At 49.7% G+C, this 25,771-nt stretch overlaps 3 protein-coding genes and 2 long non-coding RNA genes across 9 annotated transcripts; 3 read left to right on the top strand and 2 right to left on the bottom strand.

The window, feature by feature from the left end:
• The first annotated feature begins 889 nt into the window (after positions 1 to 889).
• On the top strand, positions 890 to 5,835 carry pkmb (pyruvate kinase M1/2b). The gene is made up of 11 exons (XM_057051219.1): positions 890 to 1,033; positions 1,730 to 1,906; positions 2,162 to 2,253; positions 3,096 to 3,227; positions 3,314 to 3,500; positions 3,578 to 3,848; positions 3,921 to 4,071; positions 4,166 to 4,318; positions 4,539 to 4,705; positions 5,098 to 5,279; positions 5,370 to 5,835. Exons 2-11 carry the CDS (start codon positions 1,756 to 1,758, stop codon positions 5,474 to 5,476), a joined length of 1,593 nt encoding a protein of 530 aa, XP_056907199.1. The 5' UTR covers positions 890 to 1,033; positions 1,730 to 1,755; the 3' UTR covers positions 5,477 to 5,835.
• Positions 5,836 to 6,178: 343 nt separating this feature from the next.
• LOC130535853 (potassium/sodium hyperpolarization-activated cyclic nucleotide-gated channel 3-like) lies at positions 6,179 to 16,753 on the bottom strand. Its single transcript, XM_057051207.1, has 8 exons — positions 15,700 to 16,753; positions 12,436 to 12,859; positions 11,900 to 12,061; positions 11,355 to 11,573; positions 10,669 to 10,815; positions 10,055 to 10,295; positions 9,148 to 9,312; positions 6,179 to 9,045 (listed from the first exon to the last, which is right to left on the bottom strand). The coding sequence occupies exons 1-8, from the start codon at positions 16,320 to 16,322 to the stop codon at positions 7,526 to 7,528; spliced, it is 3,501 nt and encodes a 1,166-aa protein (XP_056907187.1). The 5' UTR covers positions 16,323 to 16,753; the 3' UTR covers positions 6,179 to 7,525.
• On the top strand, positions 8,938 to 12,141 carry LOC130535873 (uncharacterized). Of its 2 annotated transcripts, none has more exons than XR_008953224.1 (4): positions 8,938 to 9,074; positions 11,299 to 11,460; positions 11,580 to 11,696; positions 11,928 to 12,141. It is a non-coding gene; the product is annotated as an uncharacterized LOC130535873 (long non-coding RNA). The 2 variants fall into 2 exon arrangements; XR_008953225.1 differs by having other exon boundaries at positions 11,925 to 12,141.
• LOC130535872 (uncharacterized) lies at positions 12,150 to 15,284 on the top strand. Its single transcript, XR_008953223.1, has 3 exons — positions 12,150 to 12,582; positions 12,664 to 12,841; positions 12,907 to 15,284. It is a non-coding gene; the product is annotated as an uncharacterized LOC130535872 (long non-coding RNA).
• A 1,170-nt stretch (positions 16,754 to 17,923) lies between the features above and the next one.
• On the bottom strand, positions 17,924 to 25,673 carry nptna (neuroplastin a). 4 transcript variants are annotated; one of them, XR_008953221.1, is made up of 9 exons: positions 25,399 to 25,673; positions 21,614 to 21,782; positions 21,445 to 21,539; positions 20,804 to 20,937; positions 20,446 to 20,719; positions 19,892 to 19,920; positions 19,350 to 19,371; positions 18,979 to 19,055; positions 17,924 to 18,850 (listed from the first exon to the last, which is right to left on the bottom strand). XR_008953221.1 is itself a non-coding variant. In XM_057051234.1 (8 exons), exons 1-7 carry the CDS (start codon positions 25,487 to 25,489, stop codon positions 18,995 to 18,997), a joined length of 846 nt encoding a protein of 281 aa, XP_056907214.1. In that variant the 5' UTR covers positions 25,490 to 25,673; the 3' UTR covers positions 17,924 to 18,850; positions 18,979 to 18,994. The 4 variants fall into 4 exon arrangements, 2 of the variants coding, with proteins under 2 accessions (XP_056907214.1, XP_056907216.1); XR_008953222.1 differs by lacking the exon at positions 19,892 to 19,920 and adding an exon at positions 19,791 to 19,875; XM_057051234.1 differs by lacking the exon at positions 19,892 to 19,920.
• Positions 25,674 to 25,771: the final 98 nt, after the last annotated feature.

The raw sequence follows: 25,771 nt of genomic DNA, 5'->3' as shown, positions 1-25,771 counted from the left end.
GGATGAGGGGAAAAAAGAGTTTAGAGTTTAGTTTAGCCAGACTGACAGCTCGCTCGTGTCTGGAATAAATCTGGCGCCCTCTAGAGGCCTGGCGCACCTCCGCGCGCGTCTGTCTGCCGACATAAGCGAGAGACTCGTGATATGTCAAGTGTTTTGACAGGTGAGAAAAATCTTTTGTGTCGTGCATTAAAGGAAGAATAAACATGAAAAGGATGTCAGTTAATGTCAGCCTTATGTGGCTCACAGATTCGGCGTTAGAGCAAATTAAATGGGAATAAAACGGTCCTCGTCTCCTCAGAAGTGGCACAATCATCATTCATAATCTGTGACTTTCTGGAGTTTGGTAATCGGCACACTTAATCTTGCATTTGGAGCTCATATTTAGAGTAGAATATACATTTTATTGTCAATGCTACAAATAAACCAAACCAAAAACTCCAGCATTTCATTGATTAAAATACTGGAATAACTTAGCGCCCCAAATTGGGTAATTTATCAGACCTCCAACATCCACATGGAACATATTAATGTTACACTGCAGGGATGGTGTGAGATAAATGTCATTTTGCATAACATAAGGGACCATACACAACGTTTTAGCAAATTAAAGTCCCTGACAGAAAATAATACCTTTTTTTTAAAAAAAACACAAAAAAAAACTTTGATTTTATGTGCATTTATTTAAAGACCTTCTGGTTTTGCAGCCCAGTTTGGTGACAGGATCAAATTCGAATGCGTAGGATTTTGTTATCTGCCAGCCGAACAACAGTCGCACTTGCGCTCTGTCCTCCCTCCGTAATTACCAGTAATGGAATACTAGACTTAATCATTCCGTCTTAAATATTAAAACATATCTCTGAATATGTGGGACATGCTTCCTTTTTCCGCCAATCGTCTTTTTAGCCGTGCGCCCTATATTCTGTGTCACCGGCCGGGCTTCACTCCGGAAAGTAGTTCCGGTTAGTGAGAGCAATAAAAAGCGTGTCCCCAGTAAAACCAGTGGCGCCCTCGTCCCTGCAACTTTCCCCACTTGGTAAGTCAAAGGAAACACCTGTCTGCTTGTGTTTGACGTATGTCATTCTGTCCCATCCTGAAAACTTTTAATTTAAGAATTTTTACATCATCAGATCATAGAAATAGGGAGCACTTTAAAGATTTACAGTTAACTATATGTTTTTAATTTTGCTGTACTGTAATGAAACTGAACGTCTCTCACTAATGTGCCCCCTTAACACAGTTTTAAAGCTAAAACCCTGAAGTTCTCGTGCGTTTACAGTTTGCTTAATTAACAGTTTTATGGTGTCAGAGCTTCTCTTGTGCAGTTTAATCCTCTTCTGTGCCAACTGAATAAACAATAAATGAAATATTGAAACATATCTGCGGTGGCGCAAGAGCTCCTAACCCTGTGTAAGTGTTTGGCTTTCTGTGTTATTTTAGGTAAAGGTGGGGAGGACTGGTGCCCCCACAAAGTTTCCACACAGTGACTGACATCACATCTGCTATGCATGTTCCATTCCACACGTTAGCCAAACGCCGAGTGGCTCTCCGTCGTCATCTTTTACCTAAACGCCTGCAGGAATGTGGGGGAATGCATTCAGCCATACTGTTGTTGTTACTCCTGTATTCACAGGCTCTTGACTCCGCTTCCACGGTCCCTGTCGGAGGGCGAGCTTCTCCGTTTTTCCATTCGTTGTTTGCACTAACGTCCTCGTGTCCTGTGTCTTCACAGGACTTCTCCAGCAGCCGGATCCAGCCATGTCGAAGTCGAAGGATATGAGCTCCTCCGTCATCCACACGCAGCAGCTTCACGCTGCGATCGCAGACACCTTCATCGAACACATGTGTCTGCTGGACATCGACTCTGAACCCGCCGTGTCCCGCAACACCGGCATCGTCTGCACCATCGGTAGGACTGGGCTTCCAACATTACACGTCCTCACTTTAAGGTCCAATTTGCTGCCCTTCGGTTGCATCGTCACTACAACCAACTACAAATAAAACACCAAACAGTGAAACTCAGGAAACAGAACACCCAGTTTATTTCCTCTGATATCTTGATATATGGTAACATCCAATATAGGAATATTTGTTCTTTGCCCCCGATCGTGACGCGACACTATCAGAGCTTATGTGTGATGGGTTTTTCCGTACGATTGAACAGGACCCGCGTCCCGATCTGTGGAAATGGCCAAAGAGATGATCAAGTCTGGGATGAATGTGGCGAGAATGAACTTCTCGCACGGCACGCACGAGGTGAGTTTGGAGCGTCACAGCTCGGTGTCAGGTGACGACCTCACGGGAGGCTACGTTCAAACGCCGTCCTGGCCGCGCCGGTCATGAGACGTGTTGGAGGGTCTGAACCCAGACTGGGCCGTGCAGCACAGGTTCCGTTACCCTCTGAAAGTGACTGGTGCGTTTACCCTTTGCAGTCCTCCCTCTGACATTACTCTCGTGTCCTGCTGTAACGTGAGCCGCGTGCTTGTAGCAGCCGTCCGTGTGCTGGTGTAACTTGGGATCGGGCCAGTAAGGGTGGCGTTGTAGCCAGCGCTCTGGAACACCTCCGTTTGACCTGTCGCCTTTAAAAGTCATGCCTCTTCACCCTTTTCAGGGGACACCTGAGTGACCTCTGTCGTCTGAGCACACGCAGTAGTCCTTAAAGGTTAACGGCAGCATGTTTCAGGAGAACTCGACTCTTTGGGGGGGGGGGGGCCTTCGCCTGGGCTTCAACCGGGCTTTCAGAGTTATGAAACCCGTCATCGTATTTCCAGGATATTACAATAAAAAAAATGCAGGACTGATCCAGAGGGCCAAAATAGATTTGACCTCTGTGTGGCTGGCATGTTGGGTGCCAGCTCAGCTATAAATAGGGCCTCTGTGAGTCAACTGTGCCGCAGCAGGAGTACGCCAACACTGTCTTATTTACAGACGCTTCCAGGTCTGGTTAAGTTTATCAAACACAGACATTCCTGAGCCTTAAATGTGTGTATGTGACGGTCTGAAGTGAAGGTGTCCACCTGTTTGCTCCCAGCTTGTTTTAGATCTTTCAAAAGTTCCCTCAGTCACATTAAACAGACATTTTTAACCCTCTTTGACAGTATCACGCCGAGACCATCAAGAATGTCCGGGAGGCCACTGAGAGTTTCGGGCCAGGATCTGTGAACTACAGACCTGTGGCCATCGCTCTGGACACCAAGGGACCAGAAATCAGAACTGGTCTCATCAAGGGAGTAAGTTCTGTGGGACCCAGGAAGCGTCCTGGAAGGCTGCTGCTTGTTTCCTCAGAGGTAAACGGAGTCTCACCTTCTGCTCTTAGAGTGGTACCGCTGAGGTTGAGCTCAAGAAGGGCGAGACGATCAAGATCACGCTGGATGACCAGTACATGGAGAAGTGTGACGAGAAGATTCTGTGGCTCGACTACAAGAACATCACAAAGGTTGTGCAGGTTGGAAGCCACGTGTATGTTGATGATGGTCTGATCACCCTCACGGTCAAAGAAGTTGGTGAGCACACCGACGCCTGTCTCCATCTCCATTTGCTGCCCTGCGTGACCTTCAAATTAAACACGGTCTGTCTTCAGGCAGCGACTACCTGATGTGTACCATCGGCAACGGCGGCACGCTGGGCAGCAAGAAAGGCGTCAACCTGCCTGGAGCTGCCGTCGACCTGCCGGCCGTGTCCGAGAAGGACATAAAGGACCTGCAGTTTGGTGTGGAACAGGGTGTCGACATGGTCTTTGCCTCCTTCATCCGTAAGGCTGCTGATGTCCACGCTGTCAGGAAAGTGCTGGGTGAGAAGGGCAAGGACATCAAGATCATTAGCAAGCTGGAGAACCACGAGGGCGTGCGCAGGTGAGTGGATCCCCTGATCCGAATACACAGATCTGAATCTAGCTGAAGGCGATTTGCCCTCCTGCGTGCCAGATTCGATGAGATCCTGGAGGCTAGTGACGGCATCATGGTTGCCCGTGGAGATCTGGGTATTGAGATCCCAACAGAGAAGGTCTTCCTTGCCCAGAAAATGATGACTGGCAAGTGCAACAGGGTTGGCAAGCCCATCATCTGTGCCACGCAGGTGTGCCAGAACAAGACCTTCCTTATTCCCAATTCTCCCAATAAAGGGTTTTATGTCATGTACGTGAGGATCAGGAAGTCTCACTTCTCCTCAGATGTTGGAGAGTATGACCAAAAAACCTCGGCCAACCCGAGCTGAAGCCAGCGACGTTGCCAACGCCGTGTTGGATGGCAACGACTGCATCATGCTGAGCGGTGAGACAGCCAAGGGAGACTACCCGCTGGAGGCCGTGCACACGCAGCACATGGTGAGAGCTTAACGGCCTCGTCCGCTCTACGGACCCGTGAGGAAATTAGACACTAACTCTAGAAACTAACCCATATTAGCAGCTAGCTGTTAGCTTCACGCCTGGCGTCTCGTTCATGTATGGAAGCGGCCGCAGTGGCTCTGAAGCCCGTTTTGGTTTTTGAAAAACCCAAACCTCCCACAAACTGCCCAAGTTTTCATTTTTCCCCCCATCTGTCCAGATTGCCCGTGAAGCAGAGGCCGCCATGTTCCACAGACAGATGTTCGAGGAGCTGCGCCGCATCACTCATCTGACCCGCGACCCCACGGAGACCATCGCCATCGGCGCCGTTGAGGCTTCCTTCAAGTGCTGCGCCAGTGCCATCATCGTGCTCACTAAGACTGGCAGGTGGGCGTCCGGAATTGGTCCTCCTGCACTCCTCTTCCCCCCCTGACCCGAGCCACCCGGCACAGATGAAGTGCGCCGGCCTCGGCGGCGCCCGCGCCGTTCTCCGCTCCTGACCTTTCCAGATCTGAACCCTGACATTTTCCAAGTTAATTTTAACACCATGTTCATTCCTCCTCATTGAAGAGCTCCTCGCCACAGCACATGAGGCAGGAGGAACCAACCCTTTGCTAATGACAACAGTGCAGTTTAAGCTATTATATAACGTTTCTAATGCAAATAGGTGTTGGACAAATATGTATCATTATTATTTAAGCGGCCAATGACAATAATGTCCACATAGAGGTTGGAATGAAACAGTTTTCTCCCCTTTAACACACTGGGTGGTCTTGCAGGTCTGCTCACATGCTGTCGAGGTACAGACCCCGTGCACCCATCATCGCTGTCACCCGCTGTGGCCAGACGGCCCGCCAGGCCCACCTGTACCGCGGCATCTACCCCGTTCTCTACACCAAGCCTGCCAATGACGTCTGGGCCGAGGACGTTGACATGCGGGTGAATTTCGCCCTGGAAGTGGGTGAGTGTCGGTGAATATCCCCGCCCTGGTTTTACCCTCGTGCGCGAGGCCTTTCTGACGGGACGTTGTGGTTTTCTCATGGATCTGCAGGCAAGCACCGCAAATTCCTCAAGTCTGGCGACGTGGCCTTGGTTGTGACCGGCTGGCGCCCCGGTCCTGGTTACACCAACACCGTGAGGGTTGTGCTGGTGCCTTGAACCTCATCAAAAGGACACAGGCAACATTCAACCCCCCCATGGATCCTCGTTAGAAACCCTAAAAACATTAAAGAAAAGCCGGCCGGGGCCCCTCCCAGACGGCCACTGCCCGATCCCTGTCATCAATATGTGCAATTTGATGCTGAAATCCTGCTGCCGGAGACCGAACTGAAAATCTTCTGCTGGAATCGTTCCTGACACGTGCGCGCCAGCTCGGTTCGCTCAATCCAGAGCAGAAATCCTCCAAATTACGTAATTTCCCTGGTTGTTGATGCTTTTTAATGATCCGAATCACCTCGCGGAGTGTAATTGTCTAAAGGATCTGACAGTTTCCTCCCATTAAAGGAATTTTGCCATCAGCTGTGTTGGTCGCTCTGTTATTGAGAAGGAACTGTTGTTTATTAGTGTTGTTTATCGTTGTTGTTTATTAGTGTGTGATTGTAGAAATGAAAAAGGCTCTTTCTGGGGCTGTAAAGGAAAGAATCCTCATCAAATCCTCAGCAGCGCTAATTCATTATTTGTGTTTACTTGGAAATCCATCCCTTCGTGAACAGATACTTTTCAAAGAGTTGCATATTTGGCAGATTATAATCTGGCTGTTCTGAATGTTGGCACCAAAGGGTAGCATGCAGTTCTCAGTTTATAATCCGGATTAATTCTCCTTCTCTTTGCTCTTGAAAAGAACTCAGCCTGCAGTGAGCCTCGGTGTCCGTGGTATTTTATTGCATACTGTAGATAAAATAAAATATGTCAAACATACATGGGAAATGAAATCCTCCGTTGCTTAAAAGGCAGCAAAATGAAACAGAACTAGGAACCAGTGGCTCCTCTCCTGCTCACTCCTTTTGACATAAATGCACTCAAAGTAATCTCAGTCCGAGCTGACGCCTCCTGCAGGTGATGTGGAGGAGCAGGGATGGAGAACCGGAACGGGGAAGCCCAGCGGCTGGCGGGGGTCTGAGGATGGTCAGGACTGCTGGCTGGAAGGCCGTCTGCACCGCAGGTCCAGAGACGGATGATCCAAACACAATTTTTAAAAAGTGACATTGCTAAATTGCTTTAGCTTAGCATCAAAGAGCAGCGGTCGCTGATTTTTACACTCAAACCCAGTAAAGTAAAAGAGGTAAATATGCAGCATGTGATCCGATGGTGTTCTGCACCTGCCCGTGAAACCGCCCTTTAGCCCTTTGGCTGGTGTCTGATCAGTCTTAGTGCATTGCTGGTTTCACTGGGGCCTGGTTATCCACAGGTTTTATCATTTCGCTCCTGTTTTACCTGAAAACAGAACCGTATCGTCGTACACCCGTTTAAAAAAGAACAATGATTGGTGCATAGTGTGCTGACAGCACACAAACCATGGCTCAGGAACTGGTGCCAGTCTGAAATGAGCTGGCACCGGTTTGTGCGCTTCAGCACGGGCCAGAGGGGCAAAACACGCTTATGTGGTTCCCAGCGTTCCACAGAAAGCCCTCAGTACCTTAAAAAATAGAATCATTTCACTGCTCCCACCCACCAACAGTACATTCATTACATCAGACGCTTGGACAGTGATCTGATTTGACCCTTTCAGGTGTGCAATATTGCTGAAACTATCACGGAAGACATGGCGTCATCAGACCATCGCCTGAGGTGATCGCTAAAGTGGGCAAAAGTGCTCAAACCTTCCTGCAGCTGAAGTCTTTACAGGTAACCGGGGTAAGCATTAAAAGGAACAATTCATTTTGGTTTCGGTCGTATAACCGGTTACAAATGTCCACTTAAACGGATAAAGATAAAAGTTTACACAGAATGGCGTGGAAATAAATATTCCTATTCAGTCACAGGAGAAGGTGCATTAACAGGTTTACTACTATTAAAGATTCAGTAGCAAGTAGAAAAAAAAACAGTGTCCTGTATTACCCAGAATTCCTTCACTTCGCTATAAAAATAAACCGCCGCCCTCCATTCTGCTGAAAGCAGCACAGCCTCCTACTCTATCATCTAACCGTAGCTTAAACAGTAGAGAGGAGGAGACGCCGTCCAGGCGTCAACAGAGGGGACGCGTGACGCTCACGGGTCATCGGGATGGTCGGCCTCTCTGTGTTCAGCCTCCGGAAACTTAGCAGCTTCAGTTTGTGGAGGGTGGACGGCAACAGACTGGTTCTGGTTCTCAGGCCCAGAATCTGTCCAACTGAAGGGTGGGGCTGGTCCTGGCAGTGGGCTGTAGGGTTTGCTGCTCTCGACGGAGGGAAAGAAGCTTCCTGATGGACCCAGACTGCCTTCTGAGGGGACACTTGTGGACACAGGCCTGTCCTGGTGTATAGAACTGTGGGAGCCTGAGATGGTCTTTATTTCCTTGGTAAAGATGTCCCCCGTGGTCTCCACCTTCTTCGTGGGTATACCAGACACCCTGGCGGGGCACGGGGCGGTGGTGATTACAGGGCTCTGAGAGCCCACAGCTCTGGGGAGCTCAGAGGGGGGCACTGTCCTCCCCCTCACGGGGCTCTGTAGGCTGGGACTGTGCACCGGGGGCGTGTAGCAGGGCGAGGCATCGGCAGAGCCGTATTGAGCCAAGGAGGCGAGAGCTGAGTGCTCAGGCAGGACCTGAGGCAGGAATCCAGACTGGAGCCCCGCGAGGCTGTGCTGCGCCAGAGAGGCCGCCGCCCCCGCCGCACCCGGGAGCCCTGGCTGGGTACAGCTGCCGGGCGACAGGGGGCTGCAGATCAGGGGAAAGTGTGGCAGGTTGGGGCCACTGGACGTCCTGTTCGACCTGTCGTGACTGTACCCCCACTGCTGCGTGGTCTGCTGCAGATGGTTCAGAATGGGGCCAACTGAGCCGGAGATGAGAGGGCTGATGGTGGAGGCAGACGGCGCTGGGAATCTGCTGACAAGCCTCCCCGGAAACCCCTGTTGCAGCAGCCCGACTGAGAGCGGCGGGGTGGGCGTAGCACCGTGGAAAGGCTGAGAGGAGGGCTGGGCGGGGCGGGCATAGGAGACAGTGGTGTGGCTGATGGGGAAGACCGAGGCCATGCCGGTGTGGAGAGGCTGTGGGGGGTGCGGAGGCTGGAGGCCCAGAGGCTGCAGGCTGCTGGTGAAGATGGGCTGTGACACTGGTGTGGGCGACACAGCCCCGGCCGAGAGCTGAGGCGTCCTCAGGGACGCCAGCGTGGGCATCTCCAGCACAGTCCTGACTTTACTAGAGCAGGTGGGGGAACCCGGCCCAGACCCACAGCTGTTCGCCCCAACATAAACTCTCTTTGGGTGCGCGGCGGGATCTTTCAAGGACGTCGATACCACAGGATGGTGGAAGAGGATAGGCGGGAGCTGGGTTTGGTGGGCCAGGGCCAGAGCCAGCGGAGTGGTGGCGGCCGCCGCCTGGAGCGGAGCCTGGACCAGCGGCGTCCAGATGATGGGGGTGGGTGATGGGGGGCCAGAGGAAGGGTTCAAGCTGGTCTGGATCAGCTGCGTGCACTGCGCCATGTCGCGGTCGTGCTGCACTATTCTTTGGATGATCTCGCTCTCTTGGAGGTTCAGTGTTCCAGAACTTTGGTGATGCTGAACTTTGTGCTGCAGAACTGAACTCCTCTTCCCTGTTAAGACAAGATGACACCGATTTAAGGTTAGTTCCCATTTAAGCATTTTGATTATTTGACTTCAATAACGATGAATATGAATGTAAAACAAGCGCTTACCAATGCGGTCCAGGCGGTCCAGAGCCACGGTCTCAAAGGCCCGCCTCATCATCGGGTACTCCTCCAGCACCTCGTTGAAGTTGTCCACCGACAGCGAGTACAGCCGGCAGTAGTTGTCCGCACGCACGCTGGCCGTTCGCCTGCCTCGCGTCAGCAGGCAGATCTCTGCAAATGTGGGGAAACAATCACACGGGAGATTATTAGTGAAACAGAAAAGTTGAATAAATGGGGAAAAAAGCAGTGATAAAGCAGGAACGGGCCGGTGGCTCTGAACCCCACAGATGGAGCACTTAATGCAATTTCTGCAGCTTACAGTTTGTCCTGACCTCATCTGCTGTGCCAGATCAGAAAAATAAAATAATGCGCCATTAAAAAGCAGGGCAGACATATTGAGGATCGGCACACACACGCGCGCTCTCACTCTGTCGGGCATATTTTATTTGATCCACTAATTTTAAAGATGTTTTGGCCTCGATTTCAATCCCTGAATTGCTTCTCTTGGGCTGTGCTTAAGCTCAAATATTACAGGTTGAGACAGAAGGTGATGAGGTTTCACTTTTCCACACGGATGAAAAGTGGAGCGACGGCAGCAACAAATGGCTCCTCTTTTTTTTTTTTAGATTTGGATTTTGGCTTTTAAATACGGTGTTAACAAAAGGGGGAAAACCCCCACCGATAAAAACAAAGATCACAAAGCTTGGCCCCGCTGAGTTCGCAGCCCTTTTAAGGAGATGATGTGGACAATTTTTTTTCCAGCTGTAATAGTCAGCGAGTTTAATCTGCTGAGTGCCAGAGCAAAATATATCAAAATAAATCACGTTCTTACTTCTCCCGTCATATATGTTCACATGCAGTAGCAGAGCGTATGAGCGCGCAGCAGCCACATCTGGCTGTTCACAGATGTTACCTCCAAAATAAGAGCCATCAGACAGCTTAGTGTCTTTGCTGCTCTTGGTCAGGACGCTGACGACGCCGTGCTGGATGAAGTACATCTTTTTCCCGATCGTTCCCTCTCTGATTATGTAGTCGCCCGGCTGGAAGACCTCGAAGCGCAGTTTGGTCAGCATGGAGGTGACGAAGTTTGGATCGGCGTTGGCGAACAGGGGCATGGAGGCCACCAGCTTCCGACAGTTGAAGTTGATGATCTCCTGCAGCAGAGCAGAGACATGCGTCTGCTGTTGTTGGTGGCTTGGTGCACTGTCCCTCACGCGTCAGGTTGGATCAACGTTAAATGAGGCAGGTTGAAAAAGTGAATTAGATTTAAACCATTTTTTAGTTGGACGACAGCTTCTCAGGTCTATTTATCACACAGTTGTTCCCGATTTCCCATACTTAAGCAGCAAATGCTTACTAAAGCCATTTATAAAGGGATTATAACACAGTTGTTGATGCAGCTGTAAGGAGATTAAAGGGATGAAGTCATTTGATTTCGAAATTTCGAAAATTTGGTCCTTCACTGTGAATAAAACCAAAAGTCATTAGGTGAACTGCGTGGCCTCCAAGCACCGAAGAGTCTCTGACCTCTCTCAGTGGCTCATTGAGTTCCTCCAGGATGCTCTCCTCGTCGAACATCTTGCCCTGGTAGCGGTGCTCGTAGTACTCGTGGATTCTCTGACGCATGTCGGCGGGGAGCTTATGGAAGGACATGTACTGCTCCACCTGTTTGTACTGTAAAAGGCACAACAGCACAGGTTCTGCACGTGGGTCTAACTGGACGAGCGTCAAACGCGCACAAGAACCACGGGCAAAGTCACGTCAAGCCAAAGATTTTAATCTGATTGATGTGTTGGCTCAGAGGTGGCCGATAATGTGTCTCATTATTTTAACAGTCCACTGTCAGGCCATCTGTGAGACCTGTCCACAGAGCGACGCTGTCATTCTGTCCCATCTGACAAATACAGTTGTGCTCCGCAGGCGCCGGCTAATAACATTAACTGCTGTGTCCTTCAGCGGTGCTCTCTGCCAGAGAAGCAGTGGGCTGCGTCCCATTTTAGCTTGATTTCAATCAGCCATCCAGCCCAAAGATCTGGTGCTCTTTGCTCCCTCATTTAAAGGGATTTTGTTTCTTGTTGACATTGTTGTATTTGTCCGATTCTCTCCGTAACGCGACGAAACAAAATGTGCTATTTTACTGTGATTTACTGATTCTAGAGTAAAGTTTGGCTGCTCACCTTCCTAAAAGTCCCACAACCAAATCAACCACCCACCTTTTCCTGGTACTGCCTCCTGCAGGAGTCCAGAGACTGAATGAGTGCAGTGGCGTGTCCCACAAACATGGCGAAGCAGGTGGCGCCCACGATCATGCTGAGGATGGTGAGCCACACGTCAGCCATGCCGATGGGGGGGTACAGGCCGTAGCCGATGCACAGCATGTGGCTCATGGCCTTGAAAAGGGCGTAGGAGTACTGCTGGCCCCAAGTGTCGTTCTGCAGGAGGAACAGAGGGTTGCTCGATATCTGGAGCTTCTAGCGTCTGACCGCGTGTTCGAGATGCTCACAATGACCATCGAGTCAGCGGGAGACGGCTACCTTACTCAGCATGGATTCACCGTGCGTACTGACAATCATTCACACATCAAACTTTTGATTTATACAATATAACTGCAAAGAAATAGGCCGTTTAAATGTGTGTGGGGGTTGATTTTACTCAGATGTACAAAAGAAACTATTTTAAGGTTAAAAACTTCTCCGCCACAGCAAGAATGCCCGCCTGTGCACATATTTGGCTGCTGACTGATGACTAATCCACCTACCACCATCTTGTTTCTGGTGACCCAGCAGTCGGGGGGGAAGTCCTGCAGCATGGGAACCAGGAACTGCAGGCAGCCATCCCAGTGACACAGCAGCAGCATCATCCCTATCAGATTCATGATGCGCACCATGGCGCTGGCCAGGTCGTAGGTCATATGGAAAACCTGTTGGAAACATCATAATTAATGGGCTGAAACAAACTGCCGTCTCTTTGTGAATAAAGCTGGAACATGCGATCTGTCATGTGATCCCGTGTACAGATATATGAGAGACCACATTGTTCTTAATCTTCTATAGGCCACCAGAGGCTGATTCACTGTTGCGTAACCATCTGTGAGAACATATTTGGCCTGCAGGGACGGCCGCTTGACTTTGAATTGAAACAATAGGATAATGCAGCCAAACATGTTGTAATAAGTAGGTTTGAAACCAAACTAAAGCTGCACAAATGAAGCGTGTAGCTTTAAAAGGTGGTTATTTGTTTAGCAAATGGCTGAAAATGATTCCGTGCTGGTGCAGCTTTTCCTGCAGGGTTTACCTCTTCCCACTGGTGGATGTAGCGAATGAGCCTGGACAGGCGCAGCAGGCGCAGCAGGCTGAGGATCTTGGTGAAGCGGACGATCCTCAGCGCCCGGGCCGTCTTGTAGAAGTCCGAGTTGATGCGCGTCTCAACGATGAGGAAGATGTAATCCACGGGAATGGAGGAGATGAAATCCACCATGAACCAGCTCTTCAGGTACTTGATCTTGATCTTCTGTGGATCCAGGATGATCTCCGTGTTGTCCTCCTTCACGATGCCCGTTCGGAAGTTGAGGACCAGGTCCATGAGGAAGAAGGTGTCGGAGACCACGTTGAAGACGATCCAGGGCGGCGTGTGCTCGTCCTTGAAGAAGGTGATGCCCACAGGGATGATGATGAGGTTTCCCACCATCAGCAGCAGCATGGTGAGGTCCCAGTAGAACCTAGACGGATCACTGTTATTTATTAATCCATTTATTTATCGTTTCAGACCTGGAAATAAGTCAACGGAGCACAGGAGGGCGTGACAAGCCTTGACTTTCCCTGTTCGTAGCGAAGCAGTGACGGCTCATGATTGATCTCAACACCCCTGGAAGAGAGTAGACCTCATGAAGGAGTCTCACTCCTGGTGCAGCGTGGGGGCATTCTGAGAGTGTGCTGCATATTTAAAGCTATATAAGAGGAGCTTAGATGCACATTCATCCATGGTCCGTTTGTTAATGAGAGCCCTGTCGGTGGTTTCAGCACCAAATGTGCAGCCGGGACGCGGACGAGCATAAAGCAACACACGGATGATGGAAGAACAATGGCTCTCTAAACCTGTGCTTCACTTCCTGGAAGTCATTGGAATTGCTCGGGAAGGGAATATTGATTTACACGACTTGGTAGATTTAAGCTGCAAAGACGTCTCTAAATCGGAGCTGAGAGCAGAAGCGCTGGTGGAATGACAACATCAGCTAAGCAGCTCGCTCGAACTTTCTCTGACTGTAAATACAGTAAAATGGTGACAGAGTTTCTACCTTTAGGACGAGGTTGCTATGAAAATGTAATCAGGTGACTGTAAATGGAGCCAAATAGCAGCAGTAAAGGGCTTCTAGATGTGTGTTTGATGGCCAGACGGAGCGTCCAGCATTCCTGCTGTCACCCCCTGACTGCTGGAGCACACTGCAGCACCCCTGCCAAGACAAGGTCGGACGAGCTATGGAGAAGGTTAACCGGAGAACGGGTGCCCAAACCTTAAAACAAGATCCAAAGTACTTGACATCAGCAATCTGGTGAACAACAAGAATAGAAATAGAAGGAACTCTCTTTTACTGACTGTGTGAAGACAGGAAGCACAAAGACACCTGAGCTAGTCCTGCAAACTTTCTTCCAGACCTTCACAGGACATCAAAAAAGAGCCCGATGAGCACAGAGTGGCCATTTGTCGTAATCGGCTTTCTGCTGTCCTCTGCCAAACAAAGCATTTGCGCTCCGCTGTCATTGTGCTGACACACTGGTCCTAATTGCACTTCCCCTCAGTAACTAAATCCACCGTTATCTCCTGGGAATCCATGTCATCTCCTGAAGTCAGCCCCCCATCAGCCAGATGTTGAGTAGTTAGCATTACTGTTTGCACACGTCACGACGCTGCAGAACAGCTGGGGCACAAAAAATGGTCGGTGAGACGGTGCATTACCGCCGACCCCGGGAGGCCGTCTTGCTCGTTGGCAGAGCGGGAAGACTCGTGTAATCTGGCGTTACCATCGGCAGACAACTGTGACGTCTCGGGACCTCAGCGCGTCTGGAGTGGAATCTTGCACTATGTGGGTCAAAGTGTAACGTCGCTAAAGAGCACAGCAGCACAAAGAGCGGTGGGTTACAACCAAAGTGAACACAAAAAGGCTTAAAACGGTGAAAGGAGCTTAGATCAATCAGGACAGCTGAAAAGGGGATCACATTTGTACTGGAGATACTTATCTCTCACTGCAGAGCACAGCTGAAGCCCAGCAGCCTGCATGCAGCCCAGTGGCTTAATACACACCTGTAGTGTGTTTCAGGCCAAGCAGCAATCATATTAACCATATTTGTGCAGCGTGTGGGTGCAGCACGTCTGATGTTGGGTCCACAGAGCGCTTTAATAAAAGACAGAAGCTAGGAGGAGACGCGGCGCCGAGTTCAGTCAGCAGTCAGCAGTGGGTCAGGTGGACTCTTTTCTGGATTAGTACGCATGCACCAGTAAGCCAAAAATGACCCAGATACCTTTTAATGGCGCAAAGGTCTACACCTGTAACATAAAACGGGATAAAGCGCTCGTTCCGAGAGGCCAAAATCAGACAGCGTGTGACCCGACACAGCACAACGTTATGACACGTCCCATCAAACTCAAAGTTAACATCTGGATGCCCTGATTCCTCGCATCATTTTATTTCAATCTCTCCCTCCCTCCCTCCCTCCCGCTCGCTCGCTCGCTCTCGTGTGAGTGTTTGGTGTGTTGTGGTGGATCTCCTCCGTGTCCACACCATCTCTGCTCCATTAGACTAATTGTACAGTATAATCTCCACTGATGTGTGCTTCTAATATCTCCACTGTTCATGTTACCCTATTGTGATTACCCCATTTCCAAGCCCATGCTGCACTCTCCATAATCCACTTCCCAAGCTAAATTACATTAAAAATAATTTTAAAAAAAGTGTAATTCAGATGAGTGGGGGGGGGGATAAGTCCGGTGATATGTAGCAGCATTCAGATGCCCAGTGAAAATATGATGACAGGCAGCCTGAAGGTTAAATGTCATGAAGATCCCTCGGTGGTTGTGCTAAACAGAGGGTTTTGATGCTGATGATGTGCACGCACGCAGAAATGAAATAAAGATGCATGTGTGATAAAGCATGGGTGCCATGGTAAGTTCTATATCTCCGCTGCATGTTTACAAGAATTAAATCTCCTACACACACTTTTCTAGGCCAAGCAAAAGAGGGGCTTATATTTACATTCTATGTGCTATAATATGGCTGCCATTGTGTGTTATAAGAGGATTTTTAAGCAGCCAAGTCTCATCAAATGTGAGGGGCAAAAAACCCGACTCCATTTCGACATGCAAAGCTAAATATCAGTCAAAGTTGTGTCCAGCTTATTCTGCACCTTTCTAAGTGTTTATAGTGGTGCATTGGATGGTGCTGTCAGGGTTAAACTGGCTCCATCCTTTGTCTACAATCTTCAGTCATATTTACATTTAAAATGGGGGGGAAGCCTAAAATGTGCGATGGCTCTGCACGCCACTGCTGTAGGTCTTTCAGATTACCTAAAATCACTGTATGGGTGGATTATCCAGAAGCCAGCAGACTTTACGCGTTCTCTCTCGTGCTCCACGGCCCTTTCACTCCCCAGCATCCGCAGGGAGAACTTGTTGACTCCCGGTTGGAGCATCGCCCCGAACTGCCGGTGCATGAAGCCGGCTTGGTACAGCCGGTCATCCTCGGGTATGATCTGCTCCGTGCCCTCCAGCTTGATGAAACCCGACTGGTCAAACGCAGACGCCTGCCCGGTTGCGCCGCTCAGCCCGCACGTTGCGCGCTGCTGGGCGGCGGGACCCTCCTCAAAACTCTCGCTGACACCCACGTCAGCCCCGGGGATGAGACGCTGCTGCTCTGCCGGGTCCGAGCCGGGAGGATGCCTCCCGGTGATGGAAGAGATGCTGCCCCGGAAAAAACGGCAGTCCCCGTTCAAGTTGGCTTTCACGGTGGCCTCCTCGATGCTCCTGCAACTGCTTGCAGGAGACGGGGAGGACAAATGTTTTAGCCGAATACTTTTCCTCTTAGTGTCCTTGTCGCCGCTGTCTCCTTCATCAACCACGAAGGGTTTCTGTCCAATGTCTTGCGGCAAGCTGTAGAGCCGCTTGCGCATGGAAGACTGTAATCTTTCCATTTCTAAAGAAATGAGAAGCAGAGGGATGAATCATAAACCTCACACACTCGGAGTGCCGCCGGAGGCAACGCTGTGACGGCGCATCTGCAGGACAGGTTGGATCTTTGACACTTGGGACGTGCTCCTACCCCCCGGTCCAAACATCGAGGTGTCTCCAGAACCAGCAGAAGCGTGTGGAAACGGGTGACCTCGCCGCGTGTTTAGGAGAGCATCGTGCCTCGAGCCGGAGTGGGAGAAGCTGCTGCTGATGCTGATGCTGCTGCTGCTGCTGCTGAGCGCCTCAATGACAAAACACCGTCCCCACCTCCCCCAAAATATCTGAGCTCTCTGTCAGTGCAAGGTGATGACACACGCACGCAGCCGGCAGCTGCGTGCAGAGGTCGCTGCCATCGCGGCTCCACCACCCCAACGCCTTGTATTGATGGGGCTAATCTGCCGGGATGCCATAGGAGCCGGATCGGCACATGCGCTTGACCCACCTGGCCAACAGAACCTGCTGACAGGACGGGTTTAGTGGTTGGAAAAGAGCTGACCCAAGAACAAAGGTTGTTCAGATCAAGAAGAACAGCATGAAAGATTTAAGTGGAAAAGAGGGATTGGTTGTCCTTAAAACTCTCCCGGCTGAATCCTGAGAGAAGTCATCTCTTCATGAATGTGGCGAAGGTGCTGGCAGCTCTCTGTGCTTCTCCGAACCTCGCCTCAGAATTTTAAAGGGTGACGAAAGCTGATTTTCCCCAAGACCCTGCTAATGACGTGGATCGTTTAGTTGCAACATTTAATTAAACAGCTCCTCTTTCGCTTAGGACTGCTGCTAATGAACAGCCATTCTTCATCTTGTGAAATAATAATTAAAAGTTTTGCTCTACTTTATTTTTCCGATAAACCATGAAAACAACGAATATATTCACGTATTTCCCGTCCAGTGTGCTTTCATTGTAACCCTGTTTTGTTAAAGATGTCAGAAAAACGCTGCTCTATTGCTGAATTTGACTGAAAATCCATTTAATTTTCACATTCTTTCAATTGTTCTACACAGAAGTGTAGTTGTTTACTTTAATTAGTGGACAGATAAAATCCCATCACTGTGGAAAACAGTGAATTGGTCCTCAATAGGGCTCCATAAAAAAGAGCCCTATACACACTTGACTTCACACTAATTGTGATATAAATCAAGAAGCGTCCAAATAAAAGCTTCAAATCAAAAGATCAATCTTTTGATCACATCATTCTAGTCTTCAGATCTGAAACAGTCCAGATAGTTTAAAGAGGTTTAAATGTCCAGTCGCGTGGGCCAGCTCTTTGATTCTGGCGCCCTCTTCTGTCCATCTGTCGAACTACCACATTGAAACTTTTCCACATTGCTTCAGTTGGGGGGGTGATTTGGTGATCTCACCTTTTCCTGAGGCTGCTTCTTTAATGATAACGCAACGGAACTGTGTTCTTGCAAAAACACACATAAAAAAAACAAGATTTTAGTGAATTACATTTCTACGGAAAAATGAAAGGAGATTACTAATATGACGAACTCGGTCCCGACTGATATATTTGTTGGGACAAAATGTGGGTGCAAAAACAAACAGCTACACACCAACACACACGGGTCCTTTTATATGTCTTTATTCTTAAAAATGCGTGGGGATCTTGCGGTCAGCTTGTCCTGATGTGGGCTGGGGAGGGTCATGCAGCTGTGTGTCCACAATCTACAGTCATCCTACGAGTTTAAAGCTTTTTTTTTTCTACGGAAAGGTCAAAAGCTGCAATGATTCTTAAATATACCGATATAAATGATAATTGCATAGGGTAATAGCCATGCTGTACAATACACATGATTATAAAATAATGTTTTTGTCAATATTAATACATCTCCTATATGTTCTTCATTAGTCTCAACATTTAAGTGCATCACATAATATGAACAATCTTGATATCAATGCAAATCTTATACATTAGGTATAGTGACTGAACACATACAGTACATAGAGGAAAGTAAACCTTGTTCAAAATTAGAGGGACATTGCAAAGCCCTTAAAATGCAATAAATAGCGCCTGATGAGACGATGCAGCTGGTAGGCAGCAGAATGATAAAACTATACAGAGCCGTCGTACCAGATTATGGTGGCATTTCCTTTTTACGCTGCCTTTTCTTCTACTCTAAAACACACAGAATATCTACATGAAGCCACTTTCAGAAACCAAAAAATAAGGGAAAAAACCTTCCTTCAAACAGAAGGTCAACATCCGGCATGCATTATCACAGAAGTAGTAAAAATATTAAAACTGGTGTATAAGAGAGAGAAATCATAAATAGCATGTAACTGCATGCAGCGACGAAGATGATGATGATGACGATGTTGTTTACAATCCCATAATGGTTTGAGAACCTCCTGGCCTCGCACAACAAACTCATAAGGCATGCCTCACCTAATCCCTCCACAAGCATACATTTAATGGCTGATGAATCCCATTAACAACTGATGTGGATCCTCTTCTTCTTCACCATCGTATGGTCAACACAGTTCCCATGAAACCTGCGGAGGCCGAGGAGACGGCGTTGGTTTTCCGTCGTGCCGACATATGCGTGCACACATTATAGCCGGTGGCCACCAGCACAAAGAGGAATTATTAATCGTCCTTTTCTTAATAATTGAATACTCACTCAGCGAGCAGGCTGCTCAGTTGGTGTTCCTCTGACGGAGGTTCTTGTCTTTGTGGTTGTTGGTCGAGTTGGTTTTCCTTTGATACGACATAAAACAAACGCCCTCAGTTCCGAAAAGCACCTTTTAAAATGTCGTGCTGCACCAGCATTAATGGGGTTTATTATAGTCATATTGCCCCCCCACCCCAAGTTTTACCCCTTCCCTGACTCCATTTGTGGGGTGATTTTTAAATGCAATTTGCAATCTAACGCAGCAACACAACCCACCATATAAACCATCTATTAAATGACGGTCCAAACCTGTGAATCCACCGTTTACATAATTAATACTGTAAAGTTTTAAGTCTTACAACAAACTGTAAAATACTTACATGGGTCCAGCTGGGTCGTCATCTGAAGCAACGAGGGGGAAACATGGAGAAATGAAGAGCAGAACACAGTTAAGAAGCTTTTATTCCCAGAATTAAAATGGGGCCACATGACAGAGCAGCACAAGGTGACGTTTCTACACGTTATGGTTTAAAAAATGAGACAAAGTGACAGAACAAGAGTCACACTCCCCTCACAAACACATTAAGACTCATGAAAGACTCCTGATATTTCTTTTAAAAAAGCCTCTGTTGTCATGCACAGATGAGCAGCAGCTGCTCGAACAGAGGGTTTCTGGAAACATCTGCGGTGACGTTCATGCCATTTCAGATCAAATCCTCCAAACAGATGTTTTAACTGCGTCTGACAGGTTTTTTTTGTAATGGAAGCTGGAGGAAGATGAGGCTGGATTGTTCATGAGGCATGCAAGCTCTCACACTTACCCCGAGCACAGGTTGGTAATGCCATTGGGAGGGGGGAGGGGAAAGGGGGGCGTGGGGGGTTGGGAGGGAGAGATAGTACATCAACCTGTTACAATATTCACCTGCAGAGGGGACCTTATCTACAGCCAGGCTGTGAATGAACACATGATTAGAGGATTACCATTGGGTGGGAGACTCCTCGTCGGGAACGTATCTTTACGTTTCTGCTCATTTCGCCAAATTCCTCATTTATTCCCGTTTCCAGGACTGTTCTGTTCTGAGCTGTCAATCATGCGCTGCCTGTTGCATTTAATTAGCGTGGGACAACTTGGCTACTCTGTTTGAAAGCAGAAGGTCGCCCGAATGGCGTTGCTGCATATTTCACGGGAGGCTGCAGGCCGTCCCGGGACGCAGGTCCGGTAGCTCAACGACCAGGCTGGAAACGCTTCAACCTTCCCACCTCCAGGACACGGCCGCATCATGTGTCTCATCAATTTTAAAGGGATGAGAGTGTCCCGACAAGGAGTGACCTCCTGTGTCTGCCGACAGGGGCGACCTCGCCGGACTGAATTATTGAGTGTGGGCGTCGCCGAGTGTTGGGTGACGCCAGCGCGACTCTGACCGGGGAAACCAACTCAACGGAAAATAAAGCTGCGCTCCACCTGTGCTGACTCACCGTCTTGTAAATCTTCTGGCTTCTTACGCTTCTCGTACACGACGATGATGATGATCAGGATGATGATCTCAGCCAGAACGCCGAGGAGCGGCCATAAGGGGGCCAGGTGGCTGCGGACCCTCAGCACCGACTTCTCCTCGCGGCTGCCGTACATGTTGGTGGCGTTGCATTGGTACTCGCCTGGATCTAACCCGATGTCCAGGTTGGAAATGTGGAGCTCGGTGTAGTTGTCTTTGCTGCTGATGGAGAAACGGCCGCTGGAGTTGTCGATTTCCTACCGAGGGAGGAGACACGACCCGTCAAACCTCTCCGACTGTGATGGTACTTTGGGTTCAGCGTCCCCTCGTGCCTCACGTACCCGGAAGATGCCGTTGTCGAAGCGGCGCCAGCTCCAGGCAGGGTGGGGATAACCCACAGACTTACAGTAGAGGCTGGCCTGCTGCCCCTCGTTCCTGTTCTCGCTGCGCTTGTGTCCTGTAATCTCCGGAGCAGCTAAAACAGCATCAGAGTGACACTCAGGAAGGTGCAGGAACTTGTGCTGAGAAATTCCAGCAAGGACTTTTTGATTTTTACAGGGAAATTAGAGGAATTTGTGAATAAATGCAGCCAATAATGTAAAAAAAATCAGAAAAAAACAGTGAGAAAAACATCTAATGAGGTTGAAAAAGAGTAAATTTGGAGCCACAGAAACAAACAAATATAAATGTCAGAATTCTATCACAAACAACCCCCCCCCCTTTTTTTCCCAGTGGGACACAGGACAGCAGAAAAGGATGAGCAGATTTTACTGTAATCCCTCGCCATCAGACAAACAAGGCACCATCTGCTGCCACTGAGCTGGCCCTGAGACGAAGGTGTCAAGGGCGCCGCATGAATTCACGGCTCCTCGCGTGACAGAGCGGAGAAAGCTCGAGGCCACCCGGGTCAGTTTGTAAAAACGGCCACGTCTATAAAGGCGGCCTCCACTCTGACCCCCGAAGCTCACAAATCAGCGCTTACATCGGACTTCGATGGTGGCGTTGGCGGCAGGAGCGCCCTGGAAGGTGTACACACACATGTACACGCCGGCATCGTCTCCCCTGGGCTTGTTGAGTCTGCAGGGAAGAAAACGGGTCACCCAATGAATCACGCAGCCAACGCACGCAGACGCACGTGCACACGCACAGACCTGTACTCGATGTTTATGTTAGACGTGCGCGTTTCCGGGATCTCCTCTCCGTTCTTCATCCAGAAGCTCTCCTGGTGGACACCGTGCATGCTGGTCAGGTTGCACTGCAGCATGAGAGCGTCGCCTTCGACGGGCAGCACGGCGTGCTCCGAGGCGCTGATTACCGACTCTGTCGAGGAGATACGAACCAAGCGCCGGTGAAGTGATGCATTGTGGGTTTGGACAGAAACCAGCGTCACGACTCGGGGGTAGAAACAGTGCGGCTTTGTGGACAGAATGCACGACAACATTAGAAACTACACAGGATTTTCATGACCTGATGTTCCTGTTTCCTTCTTTGGAAAAATGGGATGACAACAAAGGAAAACAGAACGATGTAAAGAAAAAAACACAAAACACGGGCATGAGGTCGGGAAGCTCGGGAAGCTCGGGGTCACTTTATGGAGCCGAGGAATCAGCACCGATGTGAACTTCTACTGGGCGCATCATAAAGGGAAGGTGATGGGAGGTGGTTTCTACCTGAGGAGGGCGGACCTGCAGAGGAAGCTAAGCTGGCCCACACGGGAATTCCTAAAAGAGGGTGGTGGTGGCGGTGGTGGAGGGGGGGTGGCTTCCTCTACCCTGACCACTCACTCTGCAGCACCGTTATGGTGGCCTGAGCGCGGATCCAGGTGGTGACGGGGTTTTGGTGCAGGTCGTTTCGCCGCGGGTCGTTGCTGGCTCTGCACTCGTACGTCCCCGAATCGTCCAGCATGAGGCGGGACACTCCCAGCACGCTGGCGGCGTTGCTGCCGTACGCCGTGCTGATGGACACACGCCGCTTCCGGGCGCCGTCCCACAGCTGCCTGAAGGAGTCGACTCGATTGATCTCAGAGTACCACCACTGGATTTCTGGGGTGGGGTGTCCCACCACGTCGCAGTACAGCTCAAAGGTGTCGCCCGTGAGCTTGGTCTCAGACAGGGGGGATTTCACAAAGCCGGCTGGTGGGTGCAGTTTGAGGGCGACAGGTGAAGGATGGAAAAACAAAGGAGATCAAAGGAAAGACGTGAAAACTTAAATCAAAGAGCAGACAGTGAAAATGTGCAGAGCTACTTTGGCATCCGGCTGTCATTTTCAGCGTCCACCTTCACCAGACCGATCAAAGACTGGAGAACAAAGCCAAGCTGCTGGTCTTTAATGTTTGAAAATATCAAACTCATGGCGGTGAATTCAGGCCGTCTCTCAGACTGCGTGACATCAATACACCTGGCGCAGAGGAGAGCGAGGCGACCTCGGCTCCGTTTCAGCCATTACTGCTGCTATTCCTGGGCAGCTTTAATTCGGTTGCACTGGGACGTCCTCACGGCGCTGCTCTCCGGTTTGTTAATGACATCTTATAAATACGCGCACGTCTCACAGAGTTGGGCACCAACGTCCTCTAAGTGACCTTTCTGTTTTCAGGACATCCTGTCTGGCCAATTTAAACACCAGCGGCGTCCAGAAAGGTCCGGGCCCCCCTGAGACGGTGCTCCTGGATTCATCCCATTGGCTCAAACCTCCAACAACAAAATGGTGGAAACATGGAAATACTAATTGATCACAGCTGCACAGGTGGGGGGGGCGGTCCTGTAGTCTATGGACACGCGGAGATGAGATTGAGAAGAGATTTATTATAGAAGCTGCAGCTCTAAGTCTCTGGGGAAGCACGTGGGCGCTTCGTAAAAGACCCCCCCCCCACACACACACACACACACACACACACACACACATTCCACGGACGCTGGCAACGAGGCAGGAAGAGCAAGAGACGGCCAGATTTTTTTCTGCTGATGTTAAGTCGACACGACGTGAGCGGAGCAGCACAGCAGGAAGAGGTTTGTGGGGAAGATCCGGCAGAATTAAACCCAAAGCTCAGCTGTCGACACGTCCTGCCGCCTCGCATCGTCCGGACGCCTCAGAAAGTGCTGAGCGCACAGCGCTGTCCCCGCACGCCACCACGCCGCCCCCGCACGCCACCGCGCCACACGTGCTTAGACAACGCCGCCCGCGTTCAGGCCGCTTCAACTGTCGGCTTGGCTTTGTGGTTGCCCGTCTCATCCTGCGCTGCCACGAACATCCAGTTTTTTGCATTATGGTTATTTTGGATCACTTATGAACATTATTTCCATCATTTCATTTCCATTTTTACGATCATTTCATCAAGGTGTGAAAGAAAACCCAACACGCTCCGTCACTGTGGAATATTTAGCATCAATCATGTAAGATTACAGTCAATAAACTGGATATTTGGTCCATTTAGTCCATCGCTGTGCAAAATCCAACATCTGTCCCAAATGTATTCAATTAAGTACTAGAGCAGCGAAAATGAAGGAATAAATGACTGTTCATCATTAGTGCTTCTGTGCCTGGGTTGGAACAGGTCCTCCAACTCCTCATGCATAACTGCTGCAACTCCCATCAACATCGAGGCGCTCGACAACGGGGCCATAACGGCGTTCTGAGGCACTTCCTGTCATCCATCAAAACAAATCAGTGTCCTGTTTAAATTAGCGCAAACTGTTGCGACACAGCAGATAATTAGATGGTAAATTAATATTCTCCCAGAGATACAGATAAACAAGAGACAACAGCTGAAACCCATGTTCCAATAAAAGACGCGGCGGGAAAACGTGCTAATGTTAGCTTTAAAATGACCTGGTTATTCATGCTTTGATGCGTTAGTCCTCCAGGTTGCTATGGAGATGAGCCTAGCTGGGTTAGAATGGTTTCATCTGCATAGATTTGTAACATGTCGTCCCTGCACCCACATACATGGATTGTAATAGATTTATTGATAGAAATCCAATAACGGATCATCTTCAGTCAGTATCCAGCCTGTGCACGTTGATGGCACATTGTAAAGAATTATCTTTGATTCTGGCTCAAAGAAGGCAAAAAAAAAATGCAATTAACCTGAATTCTTTTCCGAGTGCTGATTAAAGATGAGGTGTGTGGAGTGGGTGCAGCATCAGAGATGGCTAGAGCATTCCCACACACGGTCTCCTCCAGGGAGGGGCCATTTCTCCTCACACAATGCTTGGAAAAGGGCCACACTTGGACACCAAAAACATAAACGGGGATACACCCCGAGACCCTTGGCAAGGAGGGGATGGAGGCCTGAACCAGCAGCAGAGCACTGGAAACCCACGGCTGCTCTGCAGTGCAGCACATCTCAGCAAAGAGTTAATTCGGTGTTCCAAGAAGACATTAAAGCTTCTGATCCCAGTGCAGCATCTCCGCGCTAAAAATAGAAACATGCAGTAAAACGGAACGATGCTATTTACGGCTGCACCTCTTAACTTCCCACGTTTAATCATCACATAGGTGCAACCTGCATAATGCGAGGAGCAGCCTGGAGATAAAGCCCCTGAATTCCTCAGCTGCATCCTCGCATACCTGAGCAGAGCCGTGCGCGTTCTGAACTTCAGCGGGACACCGTCTGCAGACACCTTCCCACGTCCTTGCTGATCACTCGGGTATTCAGCACCACACTTCAGGGGACATTTTCGGGACATTACACAGGCCTCCGTGTGGCGGGGGGGATTCAGCTTGGAGCCCATCAATGATTGATTGAGCCGCACATCCCCGCTTCAGATCGGTCTAGATCCCGATCAGCGATCTTTAATGACACCGATGTCTCCGCGTGACTCATTCCAAACGCCTCAGCGCAGAAATGCGGGCATATCTCGCTTAAAAACCGCATTTTTTTACAGCGATGTGCGGTCGCGCAGGCCTGTTTTCCGAGCCGTGAGGGCGCATTTCCTACCGTTCTGCGAGGACACGGACTGCAGCATCAGGACTCCGAAGATCGCCAGCCAGGAGAACATGACTGCGGCGGGGACGCCAGGTACCGTCATCGGACACTGCGGAGGGGAGATGCCGCTGGACGAGCGCTAAGGTGACCTGGACGGGGCGGAACGACGCGGGGAGGGTTCGCGGACCTCCAGAGTCTCCGGGCGAAGAAGGTGTCACTGGGTAGACTACCGGGAAGCGTGTGCGCTGCTGCTGGGCTACCTGTGCACTGCTCCGCTGTGAGCCTCGAGCGGCGAGGGAACCACCTTTCTTTAAAAAAAAAAAAAAAAAAAACGCTCCTTTGATCTCACATCTCGCGAGATCTCGTCCGTACTAATGCTCGTGCG

This window comes from Takifugu flavidus, chromosome 13 (genome assembly GCF_003711565.1).
Source record: "Takifugu flavidus isolate HTHZ2018 chromosome 13, ASM371156v2, whole genome shotgun sequence".
Classification (NCBI taxonomy): domain Eukaryota; kingdom Metazoa; phylum Chordata; class Actinopteri; order Tetraodontiformes; family Tetraodontidae; genus Takifugu; species Takifugu flavidus.
The sequence above is the reverse complement of the archived record's forward strand: the minus strand, read 5'-3'. Positions and strand labels throughout refer to the sequence as shown.